The 20,207-nt window shown below is 40.8% G+C and overlaps 1 protein-coding gene across 1 annotated transcript in view; it reads left to right on the top strand.

Moving 5' to 3' along the window:
- The first annotated feature begins 3,169 nt into the window (after positions 1-3,169).
- METTL14 (methyltransferase like 14) overlaps positions 3,170-20,207 on the top strand; it is a 36,283-nt gene continuing 19,245 nt past the window's right edge. The window contains exons 1-5 of the mRNA XM_030564307.1: positions 3,170-3,290; positions 3,855-3,943; positions 4,999-5,086; positions 14,700-14,780; positions 15,463-15,550. Of these exons, the coding sequence (XP_030420167.1) occupies positions 3,219-3,290; positions 3,855-3,943; positions 4,999-5,086; positions 14,700-14,780; positions 15,463-15,550 (418 nt within the window). The 5' untranslated portion in view covers positions 3,170-3,218. The remainder of the gene's footprint in view (positions 3,291-3,854; positions 3,944-4,998; positions 5,087-14,699; positions 14,781-15,462; positions 15,551-20,207) is intronic.

Below are 20,207 nucleotides of genomic sequence, written 5' to 3'. Positions count from 1 at the left end.
CACCTTAATTCTTGCTAACTGGGCATATCTGCAGAACTGATGTTTATACCTTACACAAAACCTTCATATAAATGACACAGTTGAAAGGTCAGTACTGGCAGCAGCTGTGAATGGGAGATTATAACTGGGTGTTTTTAAAGAGATTTCACCTAATTTTTTTTCTCTCTCTTTTAAATTTAAAACCAGGAGTGAACCCAAGAAAAAGCCATATGTTTAAATACTCAGGGACACGTAGAGCAAAAGATGATAGATGAGTGGCCTTTTTCTTCATGAAATTTACATGGTTGTCTTGAAAAGCATTCATCTTATGGCATTAATTCTATCCCAAAATGATATACTTAAGGGTCATTAAGCAGTTTCAGCCAGCCAAACATTTGGTAACTAGGATCCAGTTCATACACTACTCTCCTATTGTTTCTCCTTTGTTTAACTACAAGACAGCCTAGTCAATAGTCTGGGATCTTTTACCTTCCATGAATGATTTTCTTTGATCAATTTTGTTTTCTTATCTAAAATATGCTTAAATAGCTCTATTATTGGTGATGGCTTTCATCTCAAGATTTCTCAGGCTACAAAGCTTATACAGATGCTTGAGTATAGGTACAGTCTGTTTTCTCCCCTCCCTTCCACCCCAACTTTTGTCTCTCCAAATCCATTTTTGGATTAACCAGGGATCGAAAATGTGGAATAACCAAATAAAGTGACTTTGCAGCATTTTGAAGATCTATTTTCTCTGGGAGCATAGAGCTGTGTTGAGATTAGAGGAGGGAGGGATTCACTGCAACAGAGTTGAAATGAGGGAGTACAAAGGTGGTGGCAGCAGCAGGAGAAGTAGGGGAGCCAAATTTCTTGTTTCCCCTTTATTTGCTTCAGGATTTGCTTTTGATTTTTTCCCTTCAAAATCATAGGCTGTAGTTGAGGTTATTTCACAGCCAACTGTGAGTCTTGCTCAATAGGCTGAAAAATACTGGTGTGATTTGTTATCCAACAAATAGTATCTAAAATATCTAACAATATTAAATACTGATGTGATTCACTATCCAGATGCTGCTCAGTTACAGAGCCATTTAAAATCTATGTCATAGAGGCCATATAAGACTTAGGTTGTAGAAAGATATGGAATAAAAATCCCAGCTATTAGGTGTGATAGGATGGGGAGGCAGAAGCTGGCAACAATTGTTGCAAACTGAACTATAGAGGGAGAGAATGGATGTGAGAAAACAGAGCAACTAATAAAGAGGATAGCAGAAGGCAGGCCTTGCACGGTTAGGAACTGTACCACATATAAAATGGCAAAAGCCATATGGTGGTAATCATATCATGTATTCTTACATCTAATTTTAAAAAATATTAACTTCATACAAATACACATCTAGCATATTATCCAGATTCGTGTACAATTGGATTCTGTTCATGGCTTTGTTGCTAAAAGCAGAACACGTAGTCCCATTTACTTTCCAGTAATTTTGGCAATGGAATGTTGCATTTTTAATGTGGATGTTGTGTGGCAATATGAGAATGTTGCATTGTTCCACATCTGAATTGCACTGTGAAGTGAGGGAATTGCTTTGTGATATCAAATTTTATTGTGGTGATATCAGATTGTGACATTTTTGTGTTGTTGCATCCTGGGATTAGTGCTGACTTGTGAGACTGTAAGACATATCATTGCTATGGCCCTATCAAATCAATGGCTGTGAAAAATGCATCACGGACCATGAAATCTGATATTCCTCCCCGTGAAAGCTAGTCTTCCCTGTGAAATCTGGCTAGTGCAGTGGTCCCCAATCTTTTCCTTGGGGCGGGCGCTGGATGACTAGCCGCCAGGATTGTGGCCACCAGACAAGCAGCGCCGAAATGCCGCCATGAAGCGGCAACGTCAAGAGGTGTTGCCATCAAATGCTGCCGTGAAGCAGCATCATCAAGAGGCTGCTGAAATTAGGGGGGATTTCGGCGGTAGCGCTTCTTGACATTGTTGCTTCTTGGCGGCATTTCGGCGGCTGCTTGTCCGGCAGCCAGTAGGCAGGCACAGATGGATGCCCCGGTGGGCACCATGGCGCCCGTGGACACCACGTTGCAGAAACCTGGGCTAGTGTAAGGGAGGGGCAGAGCTGGGGGCTCCTACTGTGTGCTGGGCTCCATATGCTAGTCTGGACTAGCTGTGGAGGGATGAGACTTCCTCTTCCCCTGCAGGGGCCACTCTTGGGGCAGGGTCAGACTCACCTCTGGGAACCTCTCCAGACTGCAGTGACCTCCATGGTGGTTATACCGTGACCCTCCTCCATAATAGCCTTGCAACCCCCGCTATGGCCCCCTTTTGGGTCAGGACCCCCACAGTTACAACACTGAAATTTCAGATGTAAATATCTGAAATCGTAAAATTTACTAGTTTTAAAATCCTATGACCATGAAATTGGCCAAAATGAAGAGTGAATTTGGTTGGGCCCTAATCATGGCATGTCTGTCCCACAGGTACAGGGCCCACCTGAGAGCCAAGGAAATACAACAAGGAGTCCGGTGGCACCTTAAAGACTAACAGATTTATCTGGGAATAAGCTTTCTGAAGAAGTGAGTTTTTTCACCCACGAAAGCTTATGCCCAAATAAATCTGTTAGTCTCTAAGGTGACACTGGACTTCTTGTTGTTTTTGTGGATACAGACTAACACGGCTACCCCCTGATACTTGATACTATGCAAGGAAATACAGGACATGAGTGTGAAAACTACGGAAGAGAGTTTACTTTCGTAACGTGCACTAGCAGGTGTGGTACAACGTCAGGCATGTACAAATCAGACAAACGGTGCTTTTCAGTTGGCTGTTACTGAAGGTGCCGCCTACGCTGCAGCACATGCTCTGGGTGGGAAGGTGTCACGGGAGGGATGGGTGAGTGATGCTGAAGTAGCGACAGACTCTCGTGGCGGCTGGTATGACGCCATGTCATCCTGGAGCACTTGGCCCCTCCATCCCTGTTGCCCTTTTACTAACAGGCACATAACATAGTCTAGCCACAACCACCACAGCGGCCCAGGCGAAGACCAGGCATCCCAGCGTTCTTGCCCTGAGCAAAGATGGCTGCCGGGGCGGGACAGAGAGCAACTGACCGCGTCACGTGGTTACTGCGCTTGGGACTCGGCCTGGCGGAGTCTCCGGAGAAGTTAGGGCAGGAAGCGGAAGTGACGTGAAAAAGAAACGCCTGCGGCGAGCCCCCCTCGCTTACATGGCGATGAACAGCCGGCTGCAGGAGATCAGGGAGCGACAGAAACTGCGCCGGCAGCTCCTAGCTCAGCAGGTAGCGGGTTAGACATGAGGGACTGTAGGGGCCGGGCCGGAGCACTACCGGCGGGCAGCTCCCTCGGGAGTCATCTCGGGGGCCCGGACCGGGGGGAGGGGGAGGTGTCTCAGCTGCTCGGGCCCCGCCCACACACCTGCGGCAGGCGCGCTAGGCCTAGCGATGGCAGCTACAGCTTTGCCCAGCGCGCCTCCCTGTGACGTCATCACCCCTCGGCCCCTGATGGTTAGGTCCCGAGGGCGGCGGTGGTTAGGGGGGATGCGCCCAGCTGAGGAGGGGAGGGGAGGGGAGAGGAGGGGAGGGGGTGCAGCGGGCCCCGGGCCGTGCCCGCGTGTTTCCCTGGTCTCGACCCCGACTCCGCTGCTGGTTTGTGCTGACCGTAGCTCTAGGAGCCAGTGTCTGAGTAACTGTTGCATTGCGAGGGGTCAGTGATCAGAACCTCCCAGGTAGGATGACCAGATAGCAAGTGTGAAAATCAGGACGGGGGTGGGGGGTAATAGGAGGCCATATTAAAAAAAGCCCCAAATATATATATGTATATATGTGTATTGCCCCTTCCTTCAGTTGGGAGCTGAAAGTGCGGATAGTATTGGTGCCATATTGAACAGCAAAGATGATCAGAGGGAAATCGCTGAAACGAGAGAAACCTGCAGGTCTGTATTGAAGCAGTTTTCTGTTAGAAATCAGTTTTTGTTCAAACAAACAAAAATAACAAAAAAAAAACAAAACCCTATAGTATTTGAAGGGGGAGGGAAGAGAGCAGGATCAGTTTCATAAGACAAGCATTTTTTTTTTCCATCCAGGTTAACAAAAGTAAAGAAATGTGAGTCCACATCAGAAAAGAATTAAAAAAAAATTTCAACATCACAGGCCTCTGGTTATAAATCTTACCGTCTTACTGAGATTCTTTATCTGTTCTAAAAATAGTCTTGCTGTAGTTGTCCATACTTTTCCTATCTTTTTAGAACTCTATTTCTTCCGCTTGTGATTGCAAAGGGAAACCTTAAAACAGTTCTTAATTCAGTAGGAGAGAGGCCTTTGTTAGATCTGTTTAACTAGCACTTGGTAAAACGGTGGATGTTGAATTGAGGTGGTGATTAGCCGGTCATGGAGGATCATAAAAACAAAAGGTAAAATTGTACAGCACACATCAAAACAGAAATAGTAAAAGAAATACCCTAGCCAACCAAGTTGTAACAATGTTGGAGCCAAATCATGTTTACCATAATCACAGAAGAAATCGCTTTGAAGTGATTGGCTGCTTGTTTGAGTAAGGCAAGCAGGATTTAGCCCCCATCTTCAAACTAATGCTTGGAGAAAAAAACTAATTTCAATTATCCCAGATTTACACTGATTAAATTCTGACTTCAGTAGAAATGGTTACAGGATTTACACTGCTTCAAGTGAACTAATAGTCTGACCATTACACTGCAAAGTGAATGTGTTATTTGAAGGTTCTAACAATATAAACAATTAAGAAAATAGAACTCTTTTAACTAGTTCTTTTGTCAGTAAGCTGTTGCAGTATGGCATTATGAGAAAGGTGGTCCCAAACCATTTTAGGCTTTATAGATTAAAACCAGGCTCTTAAAATTCAGTTCAGAACCAATATGCACCCTTTGCAGATAATCCCAGATATGAAATATGTTCTAATGTAGTGAAGAAAGAGAAATTGCTTTATATCTATGATTTTCCTATGTGTTTTTAGGGCTTCTTATGATACTTTAGCACCAAATGCAAAACGGAAATATCCAGATGAGGGAGAGGCTGATGAGGAAGAAATTGAAGAATATAAGGTAAAAAGGCAGTGAAATAGTCCAAGAAACAGAATTTTTTTTAAAGTGGTGTACTTCCTGTGCTGAATGATAAAATATTAGTTTGTGGGAAACTTATTTCAGGAAGTCAGTCACTAAAACTGTTAGATTGTATTTCATGCTGTTACCAGATTTGCCCGTTCCTTTGTGGTACGCTCATTTATTAGGGTTACTCTTCTGTTTGTGTGTGTGTGTGGGGGGGTGTGTGTGTCTGTAATACTATCCATGTACTGCTAGTGTCACCTGTGTTTTCATATGGAGCTCTACTTCTCCCTTCTGCAAGTTCCCTCCCAATGAAGCTATTCTGTGGGACCTAGGTTCCCCAGGGTTGGAATCCTCCAGCCCCAGAATCAGATGCATACAGGTGCACAGTCCATCAATACAGTCAAGCTGACCCCTTATGTGTCCCTGGATTCAGTAAGCTGGGTCAAGTAGGATTTCCAAGCTGCCACCTTTATATGCCCCTGGACTCAATAGGCTGGGCCAAGCAGCACTTCCAAAATGCCACCCTTATATGCCACAGGTACTGAACTAGAACAGAGTAAGCCTGAGCAGGCTGGGTCAAACAGCACTTAGTTTGCCACCCTTATATGCCCCTGGATTCAGTAGTCTGGGTTGAGCAGCACTTCCAAACTGCCACCCTCATATGTCATAGGTTCAGCATGTCCCTATCCCCACTTTCATGTTACAGTTGTTCTGGTAGTAACCCACTTGATGAGCAAACCCCACAGTATTTTTGGGTGCTACAGGGATCTATAGATGGGGGACTTCAACTATCCAGATATATGTTGGGAAAATAACACCGCGGGTTACAGACTATCCAATAAATTCTTGGACTGCATTGCAGACAACTTTTATTTCAGAAAGGTTGAAAAAGCTACTGGGGAGAAGCTGTTCTAGACTTGATTTTAACAAATAGGGAGGAACTCGTTGAAAATTTCAAAGTAGAAGGCAGCGTGGGTGAAAATGATCATGAAATCATAGAGTTTGCAATTCTAAGGAAGGGAGTACAGCGAAATAGGGACAATGGATTTCAGGAAGGCAGATTTTGGTAAGCTCAGAGAGCTGATAGGTAAGGTCCCATGGGAATCAAGACTGAGGGGAAAAATAACTGAGGTGAGTTGGCAGTTTTTCAAAAGGACACTATTTAGGGCTCAAAAGCAAGCTATTACGCTGGGTAGGAAAGAGAGAAAATGTGGCAAACCACATTTTCTTGGCTTAACCACGAGATCTTGCATGAGTTGAAAAATAAAAAGAAGTCATATAGAAAATGGAAACTAGGTCAGATTACAAAAGATGAATATAGGCAAACAACACAGGAGTGCAGGGGCAAGATTAGAAAGGCAGGCACAAAATGAGCTCAAACTAGCTATGGGGATAAAGGGAAACAAGAAAACTTTTTATCAATACATTAGAAGCAAGAAGACGACCAAGGACAGGGTAGGACCACTGCTCAGTGAGAAGGGAGAAACAGTAATGGGAAACTTGGAAATGGTAGAGATGCTTAATGACTTCTTTGTTTCGGTCTTCACTGAGAAGTCTGAAGGAATGCCTAACATAGTGAATGCTTATGGGAAGGGAGTAGGTTTAGAAGATAAAATAAAAAAAAAAAGTTAAAAATCACTTAGAAAAGTTAGATGCCTGCAAGTCACCAGCGCCTGATGAAATGCATCCTAGAATACTCAAGGAGCTAATAGAGGAGGTATCTGAGCCTCTAGCTATCATCTTTGGAAAATCATGGGAGATGGGAGAGATTCCAGAAGACTGGAAAAGGGGAAATATAGTGCCTGTCTGTGAAAAGGGAAATAAAAACGACCCAGGAAACTACAGACCAGTTAGTTTAACTTCTGTGCCAGGGAGGAGAATGGGCAAGTAATTAAGGAAATCATCTGCAAACACTTGGAAGATGGTAAGGTGATAGGGAATAGCCAGCATGGATTTGGGAAGAACAAATCATGTCAAACCAATCTGATAGCTTTCTCTAATAGGATAACAAGCCTTGTGGATAAGGGAGAAGCAGTGGATGTGGTATACCCAGACTTTAGTAAGGCATTTGATATGGTCTCACATGATATTCTTATTGATAAACTAGGCAAATACAATTTAGATGGGGCTACTATAAGGTGGGTGCATAACTGGCTGGATAACCGTACTCAGACAGTAGTTATTAATGGTTCCCAATCCTGCTGGAAAGGTATAACAAGTGGGGTTCTGCAGGGGTCTGTCTTGGGACCAGCTCTGTTCAATATCTTCATCAACGACTTAGATATTGGCATAGAAGAGTACGCTTATTAAGTTTGCAGATGATACAAACTGGGAGGGATTGCAACTGCTTTGGAGGACAGGGTCATAATTCAAAATGATCTGGACAAATTGGAGAAATGGTCTGAGGTAAATTGGATTAAGTTTAATAAAGACAAATGCAAAGTGCTCCATTTAGGAAGGAACAACCAGTTTCACACGTACAGAATGGGAAAAGACTGTCTAGGAAGGAGTATGTCAGAAAGGGATCTAGGGTTTATAGTGGACCACAGGCTAAATATGAGTCAACAGTGTGATGCTGTTGCAAAAAAGGCAAATGTGATTTTGGGATGCATTAAGAGGTGTGTTGTGAGCAAGACAGAAGTCATTCTTCCGCTCTGCTCTGCGCTGGTTAGGCCTCAACTGGAGTATTGTGTCCAGTTCTGGGCACCGCATTTCAAGAAAGATGTGGAGAAATTGGAGAGGGTCCAGGGAAGAGCAACAAGAATGATTAAAGGTCTTGAGAACATGACCTACAAAGGAAGCCTGAAAGAATTTAGTTTGGAAAAGAGAAGACTGAGAGGGGACATGATAGCAGTTTCAGGTATCTAAAAGGGTGTCATGAGGAGGAGGGAGAAAACTTGTTCATCTTAGCCTCTAAGGATGGAACAAGAAGCAATGGGCTTAAACTGCAGCAAGGGAGGTTTAGGTTGGACATTAGGAAAAAGTTCCTAACTGTCAGGGTGGTTAAACACTGGAATAAATTGCCTAGGGAGGTTGTGGAATCTCCATCTCTGGAGATATTTAAGAGTAGGTTAGATAAATGTGTATCAGGGATGGTCTAGACAGTATTTGGTCCTGCCATGAGGGCAGTGGACTGGACTTGATGACCTCTCGAGGTCCCTTTCAGTCCTAGAATCTGAGTCTATGAATCTTCTAGCTTAGATAAGAGGGGAGTTGCTGCAGAGTAAATGGCGAATCCAAAAACACAAAAGAGTTAAGTTCAGAGAGAGAGAGAAGCAACCAGCTTAATCGTAAAAGTTATTTATTGAATAATAGTGATAACCACACACAGAGAGCCTAAACAAACATAGCAGTTACATTATTATATGCCTGAGGGAGAAAAGAAAACGGAGAAAGAAAGCTGGGGTCTCACCACTTCATGAAGCTTAAACTGGTTGGGATTCCCAGGTGATGGTGATTGCTCAGGGTCCTGAGTGCTGGAGACAGGCAGAGCCCCCTGCATCATCAGTCAGAAGAAGATGAAGTCCCAGTGGAACTGATGCAGAGTTGGATCTAGGCAGCAGAACACTTACCTGAGTGTAGGTAGTGTTTTTTGTAGGGAAACAGTGGTTCAAGGGAGAGCACTGGATTTGTTTATGAGTAAACTGATGACTCAAGGTTTCTTTAGGCTAGACAATAGGAACTGATCATTCCTGGCTTTGGGTGGGTGTTCCTTCAAGGGAAATCACGATGCAATTAGGCATCTTCAGTATTTTGATATCTATCAAGGATTCATTACTAGAATTGGGTATGATAACTACTGAGCTGGGTATGTGCAGGCATAAGTTCAGTAACATCTGGAGCAGAGATCCCCCATGATGCTGTGCTTCCCTGCTTTTCTGGTCCCAGAGTTCAGTGTGGTTCTTGCCTTGGAATCTCTGTTTTCCGTTCTGTATGCTAATGGGAGATGCATCCCTGTCCAATCTTTGATCAGATGAGGCTAGGGGAGTTGCCTTAATCCTGTCACCCTTGTCAGGAGGAGTTTAGGTCTCCCACCACCTTTTCATTGCTTTCTGTAAGTCTTTCTTCTGATCGGTTTTGGTTCAAGCAGAGGCTGGGTGGTGGTGGTGTGTGGGGGCCTTCATGAGACAGACAGGCTGAATACTGTGTCCTGGTTCCCCAAGAACACAGAGCTGACTGGTATCAATGCTATTGATATGCCTCATGTAGGGCTGTTTAACATATATATTTAATAATTAGGTGTCTTCCATGGGTCTTTGAGCTAGCAAGGAAGCTTAGGTGATGATGAGAACCCCTTTGATGCAGTTGTGGTGCATGGTTCTAGTCTCAGTACATGGTAACATCTGAAACTTAATTATTTTTCTCATGGAGGTTGTTTAGAATATGTACACTATTACGTGAGAATATGGGTGGTATTGGAAGAGACAAGTTTGAGTAGATGTGGAAGGGCAGAGTTAAGAGGTGGATTTAATCATGGTTTTCTACATAAAAGTGCATTCTTGTTGGTTGTTATAACCTTAATACATATTCTTCATAACTCAGATAGATGTAGGTTTCATTTTTAGAAGGTACACACTATACATTTTTAAACTGATTTATTTTGAAAACTTTTCAGATTATTTTTACAGCTATATCAGAAAATGATGATTGTTTGGTTATTTCATTTACGAAAGTAATTGAAGCAGATGTTTATGAAGTCATTGGAAGGTGAACTATCTCCAATTCAACAGGTTAATCATTAATATTTGGAGGATTTCTTGCCATGCTGTGTTAGGAGGCGAACATCACCAGACAGACATTTGCATTGTTTTTTAACTAAAGCAAAAAGTATTCTGGATTTTTTTTCTTCAGCAGCAAACATATAATATTTTAACAAAACAAGCATATGTCCCTCGCTTCTCACATTTATCTCCAAACTATTTCTCCTTGTCCAGATCTATTCTGCCCCCAACATATTCATTTAACTTCTGAAACTTTACACTTTAGAGAGAGGCAAGGGATTGACTCTGTCTACACAGATATGCATGTGGACAATAGAGTTAAGGTCTCTTATTTCTCACCTTGCTATATTTATTTAAAAACATTTTTTCTGTTAACAAGCATGTTATTTCTGGAGACATAAATCCACAGTTTGAGAACTGCAAAACTAAGCATCTCTGATGGTATCTTCTAGACTGAGCATTGAGTCCCATTGAATAGATAGAATGATTAACCTTAAATAATCTGTACAGAAGCCTGTGGAACCCCCTAAGATTGGGTCCCTAATCCATGATCTTATTGGAACTCGTTTACAAAACTTTTACATAAGAACGACCATACTGGGTCAGACCAAAAGTCCGTCTAGCATAATTTCCTATCTACTGTCAGTGACCAATGCCAGGTGTCCCAGAGGGAGTGAACCTAACAAGTAATGATCAACTGATCTCTCTCCTGCCATCCATCTCTATCCTATGACAAACAGAGGATAGGGACACCATTCCTTACCCATCCTGGGTAATAACCATTAATGGACATAACCTCCATGAATTTATCTAGTTCTTTTTTAAACCCTGTTATAGTCCTAGCCTTCACAACCTCTTCAGGCAAGGAGTTCCACAGTTAGACTGTGCGCTGTGTGAAGAAGAACGTCCTTTTATTTGTTTTAAACCTGCTGCCCATTAATTTCATTTGGTGGCCCCTAGTTCTTATATTATGGAACAAGTAAATAACTTTTCCTTATTCACGTTCTCCACACCACTCTCGAGTTTATATACTTCTATCATATACCTCCTTAGTCTCCTCTTTTCTTTTCTTAAACATTACATGAATATATTGTCTCATTCTATTGAATTAAAATTCATAATCCCTATTCTGTGATGAGATATCTTGAGCTATAATGTACCTTAATGAAAACTGTCTTTAGATAGGTTTTTTCCTCAAAATGCATTTTATAAAAAAAAAAATCCAATTTAAATCAAAAACATTTGGGGTTTTTTAAAAATTTTTTTAAATCATTGATTTTATCCATCCTGTGAGAATGGTGGGGAAGGGTGAGCAAAACAGTGGACAGATTCAAAGAAAGGTGTGATGTGGGCAGAGGAATTGGTCAAGAACCTGTTACTAGTAATGTTGCATGAAATGAAATTGTGTGATGTACGTGTTGAGAGGCCAAAGAGAAAGAGGTTGAGTTACCAAAATGGGAAATGAGTTGTTGGCCACGAACAAATATTTTGCAGTACAAGTAAAACAGATTGGATTTTAAAAGTGGCAGGACTGGTTTGGGGTGAGGTGAGAGAATTGAAGATGACCCAGACCGTATGGGCTGAATGAGAGGGAGGATGAATGTTTGTGTGTTCAGCAATTGCAAGAGAGTGAGTTTGTTAGGAGAAGAGATCAGGAGTGTCTTTTGGCTATGTTTTGTTTAAGGCAGTGGTTCCCAAACTTGGTACGCAGCTTGTTCAGGGTACGCCCCTGGTGGGGACTGGCCCATGCCGCTTCCTGCAGCTCCCATTGTCTGGGAACGGTGAACTGTGGCCACTGGGAGCTGCGACCAGCCGTACCTGCGGATGCTCAGGTAAACAAAGTGTATCGCGGCCCGCCAGGGGCTTACCCTGAACAGACCGTGAACCAAGTTTGGGAATCGCTGGTTTAAGGTGATGACAGGACATTAGGAGAAGTCAGGAATGATTATATTTTTACAAAGGAAATGGAGGTTAAAAGTCAGTCTTCCATGCTCCCTCTTATTCTTGGGACACCTACCCCAAACATACGTGGCAGCCTATTTCCTTTATTTCACTTAAGTGCTTCCTAAAAATTCACTTCTGACACATCAGATAAATGATGGCTAGAGACAGTTAAGCCAAAAATTGACTATCAAGATATGTGCATCTTTTTGATTAGCTGTGATCTTATTCTTGTTAGCATTGTCCTTTTCCTTATTTTTCAGTGACTTTCACTGCATTGTGTCAAATAAATATGGTATGTTGTTTGATTTGTGAGATGCTTAGTGTACTTTTGGGTGCACAAAAATAATAAATAATCATTGGAATTGGGAGAGGCACTAAAACAATTGTTTAATGTCCACTTATGTAGTACAGTAAGCTACTATTTCCCTAAAGAAAAATACTTTAAATATGCTAAGGCTCACCTTAGTTTACTTTATTTTATTTTTGCTTTCTTTTGGTCCGTTCAGTGAATGTATCATTGGAATAAACAAATTGACAAATCTGTATAGACGTTTTCATTATTATTGTATGTTCTGTTAAACTGGAATTGATTTCTTTCTCAAATATTTGTGACTAAATCACATAAATTCATACACTGAGGTTCTCATCAGTGCCATCTGAAAAATACTTAAAAACATACCCTTAATCAGCCTGTTGCTTCTAAAATGGGTGACCAGTCTGTAGCACTATTGCTGCATTTAGAAAATAGCTAAATTCGCGAATAAAGCCTAATCCTTGGGACCTGTATAATGTTTAATTATTAGCATGAGAATCTTGAAATTACCAATAGAACCCCGATAATGGAGCAATGTACTGTCTTGTATAGACGCTGCAATTTTTCTGATGGGCAGGGAGATATTTATTTAATAAAACTTCGGCCTTTGTTTTTGCTTAGTATTTTTCATTGTTAGCTTGAGCATGTTAAATTTACTAATTTAGTCGAGTCTTACAAACTCATTGGTCTAAGTCTGAATCTCTATTAAATGTAAAAGTTAAAGTACTCCTTTTTAAAAAATGTCTGTACACTAGACTGAATATTCCCCTTGGGGATAACACTAATAAACCAGTTATAGAATGGTTCATGAAAACAAGAGACAAATAGTACCGATTCAAGTTTTCCTGCTTATCTCCCACTGCAATCTGGATCTGCAATACTCTTAGTATTCTTCTAATCCCAGAGCTATAGTGATCATAGATGTCTAATAATGCCTACTTATGTTGTGGTTTTGTTATACAGACAAAAAACTGCCAAGTGAATAATAGAGACTAAAAAGCTCATTGTGTTATCTAAAACAGGGTTGAGCCCAGGTTTTCAGAAATGAGAAGTAGTGCACTAAATCATTGCCCCACCCAAACACCTGGGAATTTCTGATACTGAAATCATGTTGCTTAAGGTAGAAGAGCCATAGCTAGTAATGTAGATAATTCACTAATGTCTAATTGCCATGTTAACATTACTGAAGTAAAAGTAAATAAAGAGAAACTTGTACTTTTTGAGTACAAAGTCAGGGTTTTTTTTGTGTTTCAGAAGTTGTTGTTTCAGAAATCCTGTCTGTAGCAATGATATTTTTTCTCCTCTGTGCCATTTAAAAAAATTGTTTAACGGCTAGAATTAAGGAATAGAGAGGTATTTTTATATTGGTATGTCTCAAATTTTGTTCTGTGAACTGCTGATAGATCACACAATGCTACTTGTACCTGCTGTAGCCTGTTTTACTATTTGTATTGCTATAGAAGCCAATCAGTTTTGGGGTCTCATTGCCTCGGCAAACCATATGAACAACAAATTAAATATTCCTTGCTCCAAGGGGAGCTTGCAGTCAAAGGCCTAGACCCCACAATCGACTTAAGGTGAGCAGACCACCCTAACTACAGAAAACCAAGAGATTGGGGGCAAGGGAAGAGGGGCATCACTTCTGGGGGAAAATTGGTGAAGGTTACCTAGGTTCAAAGATTTAACCACTGTCCCAGTGAACTTCTGTAATAGGCCCATTTTTGGTTTTTAAGACCAAAAAATTAACCATTTTCCCTTATTGTATGTTTTCAATTATAATATGAAACTAAAGAGAGGGCTGACTGTCCTGTATTTTCTCCCAGTGTAGTTACTCTGAAGATGCATGATAAACCCATTTGGTTTATACGGGGCAGGTGACAGGAGCTTGTGTTCACAAGTAGTACGCTGAGAGTGATATACTGAGCAGAATCAACTTCTGCTCTGGACACTGTTGTACTTTAGATTGTGACTGTACCAGATTGGCATCCTTCCAGTTTTGTAGTCGAATGGGAGCATGCGTACGTGATGATCACCTTTACAGGGAAAAAAAATTTCTTGCAGTCCTTTAAAGGTGGCATCCTCTCTTGTTCCACGGTTAGCCAGTCACCCTTTTTGTAAAAGCTTTGAGTTGTTTGTGGGTTAGGTATTTTTTGAAGATATGTGTTGGTGTGTATGATGGGCTGTGGTAACTCGTTAACGCATGAGCAGTAACTCACAAGAGGGAGTCTTAATTGCTAAAGCTTTCCAGTTTCCCCTGCACAAAAAATTAATTTAGTGGGTATAGATAAAAAGGGAATGTAAACTCTTCAGGATAGTGCATGTCTGATTTTTGTGTTGTGTAAAGCACCACATAGATTTATGGTCCTTTATAAATGCTGCTTATCTTGTTACTTATTTTCAAGGCCTTGCTGGTAACCCAAGCTACTTAGTAATGAGGGAAAGAGTGCCCTTTTTGGCAACATGTCAGGTATATTTCTTTTCCGAAACTGGCATTGGAAACATTCATGATCTACTGTTGCAGGAGGCTTATATTCATAGACAGCCCACTTCTTCCTTCATTAAGAAGCGGAGTCATAATGAGGAGAGAAACAGCATGTGCCTACATGCATATAAAATCTGCTTTATTCCAAAGGATGAAGTAGAGCTGCATCAAGATGAAGAGAACCTGCCCTACGAAGAAGAGATTTATAAAGATTCCAGTACCTTTCTGAAGGTAAGCTACCTTTGCACCTTGCAATCATTGCTGTCCCATCATGTGGTTGCAATAAGCTGTCTCAACAGCTGAAGAGGTTTGAAATATTTTATGGGATGAACTTATGCCTCTGATTACGAGGTTAATGAAGGGTCTTTGTGGATGACATGAAATTAACCCTTGGTCTTTAAATTATTCATGAATCACTTGGCCAGTATCTGACTCGAGTGCATGTTATCAGCTTGTTCTATTTTTTTGCCTTTAAGCAAGCCATAGTATCAGTGAACCTGTGCCAATGGCTAAAATTTATAGTTATTTATAACTTGTGTATTGTGGAATTTTTACAGCGTAGAACAGGGGTTCTCAAACTGGGGTTAGTGAGGTTCTTACGTGGGGAGTCATGAGCTGTCAGCCTCCACCTCAAACCCCACTTTGCATCTAGCATTTATAATGATATTGTTAAATATATAGAAACATGTTTTTTTAAATTATATGGGGGGGGGTCACACTCAGAGGCTTGCTATGCGAAAGGGGTCATCAGTACAAAAGTGTGAGAACCACTGGTGTAGAATGATATGTTGGGGAAGGGGCAGAACAGTATTTTGTAAGCTAGAAACTTTTCGCTGTGTGGTATGTAAAATCAGTTGGAAATGTGCATGGCCTGAATCATCTCTCTCCCTTTTTGTTCCTGTTTTTTCTGTAGGGAACCCAGAGCTTAAATCCTCACAATGATTATTGTCAACACTTTGTGGATACAGGACACAGGCCACAGAACTTTATCAGAGATGTGGGTATGTCAGAATAGCCCAATCAACTAAGAAAGTTTCTTACTGTTTTCTGTAATATAGCTTCACCTCTTCTGCCACCCCCAAATGTAATTGCTTGTATTTGGGCATACTCTCTTTTTTGGTATTGAAAATAAGAAAGGGAACGGAAGAGAGTTTCTCTTCTTCCATTTATAAAATTACCTGGGACTTTGTTTCTGTCATATCAGTTATATAGAGGTAGGAAGGTGCTATTGCCCACTTTATTTTAAACCATTTAGTTTTAAAAGCTTTTTAACTGGTGAATTTCATGTTCTAGTGTGGTGTAGTGCAGTGGCTTTCAACCAGGGGTCCATGAGTCATTTCAGGGGGGCCATGGGGCCCCATGGCTGAAACCTGGAGCTCCACATCCTGGAGCCTATGCGGGGCTGAAGCCAGGAGCCACAGGACTGAATCTTAAAGCTCGGTGCCCCCTCCCCAGTGGGGCTGAGTCCCCCTCTTAAGTTATAATTTTTGGTTGCCCCCCAACCTGGAGAGGTTGGGTGGCCTGCTGAGGAGAGTCGGGGGGAAGGTGGTGTTCCTTCACTGGACTCCAACATGTGGAGCTGGCCTGAGCTCCGCTGGCCCTTGCTCCCCCGCATCCCAATGGAAGTCAAACTATGTTTATGACTGAGGGCCTCTCTGCCCCATCAACTGGGCCCTAGAGTTTTATAGCATGCTGGGGGGGAGGGGGAGGGGGAGTGCAGTGCGGTGGGAGCTTTAAAAAAAAAAAAAAGGTTGAGAATCTCTGGTCTAGTGGACTGATCAACTGTCCCTAGGCCCCATGGACAGTTTCTTAATCTTGGTTTAGTGATTGGTTTCACTGTGCTGCCCCAGAGAACTCCTTTGACATCTGTGCATTCCATATAAAATGGGAATAATACTTTGAAAAGTAAGTAAATTCTGAGAATTCATTAGTAGGCCAAATTCGTTACTAGTTGAGAAGAGCATAACAGTTTGTCAGTGTAGTTTCACATGTTCAGGCCAATGCTGAATTTACTCTACTGTTTGAAAAGTGCTGTGTAAGTGCTAACTGGCTCTGTGTTTTGAGTTTGTAAAATTAAAACAACGTCCTTTGGTCCTGTTCTCCAACATGGATGTCTCATGGCAACTTAGTTTTAAAAAAAAAAATCTCTGAAATATTTTATCTCACCTTGAACCAATTATAAGACTGTAAGATTTTCAGTGAAACGATCGTGTGTTTTTACAGCTCTTAGCACATCTTAATCATGGCATCTGGGTGCCATCTCAGTATAAATATACTATCACAGTCTTCTGAACACTTCAAAAAAACTTTTGGCATAGGGTATTGAAATAACAGGTTTTAGATAACTAACTGCTTTCCATGATAAACAGTATATTCATCTTGACAGCTCTGATTAGCACTCTTAAGAAAATCTGCATATTCTGAGTTAGGTATATCTATATTCAGAGTGCATGAAATGTTCATATGCTTGAAAGATTTATTTCACTATTTTTACCAACTAGAATAATGAATAATCTGTATGTCTGAAGATAACTGAATGATAGCTTGCCTTTTTGATATTTGTTCTGACTTATTGTGTAGCCATGAAAGGAATACAGAATAAATGGAATTGACACTGTTATTCTGGTGAGGTGTCATATGCCAGTGACTCTCAACCTTTCCAGACTATTGTATCCCTTTCAGGAGTCTGATTTGTCTTGCATACCTCCCAAGTTTCACCTCACTTCAAAACTACTGGCTTACAAAATCAGACATAAAAATCCCAAAGTGTCACAGCACACTATTACTGAAAGACTGCTTACTTTCTCATTTTTTCCATATAATTATAAAATAAATTGTTTGGAATATAATTGTACTTATATTTCAGTGTATAGCATGTCAAGCAGTAGAAACAGGTCATTGTCTGTATGAAATTTGAGTTTGGACTGACTTGGCTAGTGCTTTTTATGTAGCCTGTTGTAAAACTAGGCAAATACACCTCTACTCCGATAGAATGTTGTCCTCAGGAGCCAAAAAATCTTACTGAAACTGCACTGGATCGAACTTGCTTTGATCTGCCGGAGTGCGCAACCCTGACCCCCCTGAGCGCTGCTTTACTGCGTTATATCCAAATTTTTGTTATATCGGGTCGCATTGTATCGGGGTAGAGGTGTATCTGGATAAGGTGATGTACCCCCTGGAAGATCTCTGTGTAACCCTGGTTGAGAACCGCTGTCATATGCAGTTGGGTTCTTCTGTAGCAAAGAAATCTATTTGAGGATCAGGTGAAAGGAGTCTATGGACAACTGTTTCTCCAGACCCTCACACTTTGCAAACATAAGACTGGAGAGATCATAGGTAGCCTCCTTTTTCTCTCTTGTTGTAGGCACCAAACTGCCACTTTGGGGCTTTTAAAACTTTTAACATCAATATTTAATTTAATAAATTTAGAACTTTTAATAAAAAAAAATTTGGTAACTACTTAGGGTCCTGGCCACGGTCCCAGTTTGTCTCCATGTGGCAGCTCTTCAGGCATCAGAACAATATTTGCTCTGTTTATATCCATGTACTCTGGGAAATCTCACTGATACTTGGGCCTGCATCACAGTCGGAATATCTGACTGCCTCACAATCTTTAGTACAGGGTGGATTGATTTCAAATCAAGATGATTTAAATCACCAAATGAAAAGTCTTGTTTTATTTCATTGATTTTAATCAGCTTTTCCACTTGCACTTAGAATGATTTTTCTTTAGAAAATAACCACATTGGTTGCTATAACCATTAAAACATGTTGATTTACAGCTAAATAGAGCCTTTACTCAAGATTTGATAAATCTTTTTGTTACCTAGGAGGGTACACTATGACCATGAACATTTATTTAAGCAATTATACAGCTTAATATTTTCAGATTCGTATTAATGGTACATTTTTAGTGTGTTAGAAAATCATGAATGATATATTGGTCATTGGTAATTAACTTTTTGCTCATGATTTGTGTCAGGCTGCCTTAGAATGGTAACTGGAATTTAATTAAACACACAGCAGCATATAAAATTTATTTTATATTAACAAAACAATGTTTAATATTTTGGATATATACACTTATTAAAATATGTTTCACATTTATAACTAAACGATTTAATAAAGGAACAGAGGGATTAACTGTAGTCAGTGAATTACACTGATTATTTAGATCAACTTAGGAAATTTTTCGAATATGCCTAAGTGCAAGTTCCACCTTGCTTAAGTCTCTTGAAAATGAGACGACAGCCTCCTAAGTTACTTAGGCTGTCCTTCAAACGTTTAAAACTAGTCGATCTCCAGCACTCCCTCTTTGTTTTTATTTGTAGACTGGAAGAGAGAGACAAGTTTTCCTACTTTTTAATTCCCAGTTGATTTCTCAACTTTGAATGAAGAAAATATTATTTCTGTGCCTGCAGAAAAGGTCACTGCAGTCAAAAGCTGGTTTAGCACTTACTTCAACAAACTCTGTTTCTGGGATGCTTAGCTAGGGACATCCACCAGTTCAGTAGTGAGACTTTCTTTAAAACACAGTCAGCAAACATGTACTGCTTGAACGGTTCGCCTCTAGCCCTGAAATGTATTATGGTTGGCATGGTTAATGATGATGCCCATGTGTTAGCAGCTGCATCTTCAGCAGCTAGGCATCGACCCTCATACTTTGGGTTGAGAATATTGGCAAGAAAATGAGGCGGGGTGAGTGCTTGATCCACCCCCCCTTTATTTTAATTATTTATATATTTATTTTACTTCTGTCAGGTTGTTTTTGGGTGTTTTTCTTCAATGACTCTGGAAGTTCTTTCTAAATTTCAACAGCATCAGCAATACAGAAGCAATCTTTCTGCAGTTTGTCCAAGCTTTCAGTATTTTCCTCATATCTTCCACATTTCTCTTTAGTCTGTTGTTGACTATTTTGACTGTGATAGTTCCATCTGTTTTGTCACAACTTTATTCATAAGTTGTCATTAGAATAGGCCCGTTTTTAATAAATAGCTCAAACTAGTCAGCCACTGGATATCATTGTACATCTTGGGGAACAGTTAGTTTGGATCCTCCTGCTCTCATATGTGAAGCTGAAGCAAAGTGGTTGTTAGGGAAGAATTTGCAATTTCAGCAACACTTTCCTTTATTCCTAGAGTTGTGCTTAAGTCTTTGGCTAAAAGATGCATCAAATGAGCACTAAGCACATATGGTATAAGTTTCTGGTTCCCTTCATTATCTTCTTGACTTGCTACATTTGCAGCATTGTCTGTGATAAAGCTATGTACCTGACACTTGCATTTTTGTTCGTAGTGTGTTGTAGCTTTTACTGCTACTACTTTTATGTGTTCTATTGTATGGGTATTTCCTGATGTATTAGTTGTTTTTGTAAGATAGACAACCCCATCTTCTGTTGTGTGTCTCTCTCTCTCTCTCTCTCTCACCCCCACCCACCCACCACCGATCATTTTGTACCCATCAAGACTCAGATTAATGAATTTCCTGTCGATGTTTTTCTCAGCACTGTTCAGTTTCCTTCTCATACACTGTATGCAGAAACTTTACAGCAACATCTACTTTGTGGCGTGGCGTGTAGCCAGATTGTAATGATTGAACTATGTCAATTAAATGTTTGTTCTGAACAAGTTGAAAGAGAAAATTCGATGCATAAATTAA

This window comes from Gopherus evgoodei, chromosome 5 (assembly GCF_007399415.2).
Source record: "Gopherus evgoodei ecotype Sinaloan lineage chromosome 5, rGopEvg1_v1.p, whole genome shotgun sequence".
Classification (NCBI taxonomy): Eukaryota; Metazoa; Chordata; order Testudines; family Testudinidae; genus Gopherus; species Gopherus evgoodei.
The sequence above is the reverse complement of the archived record's forward strand: the minus strand, read 5'-3'. Positions and strand labels throughout refer to the sequence as shown.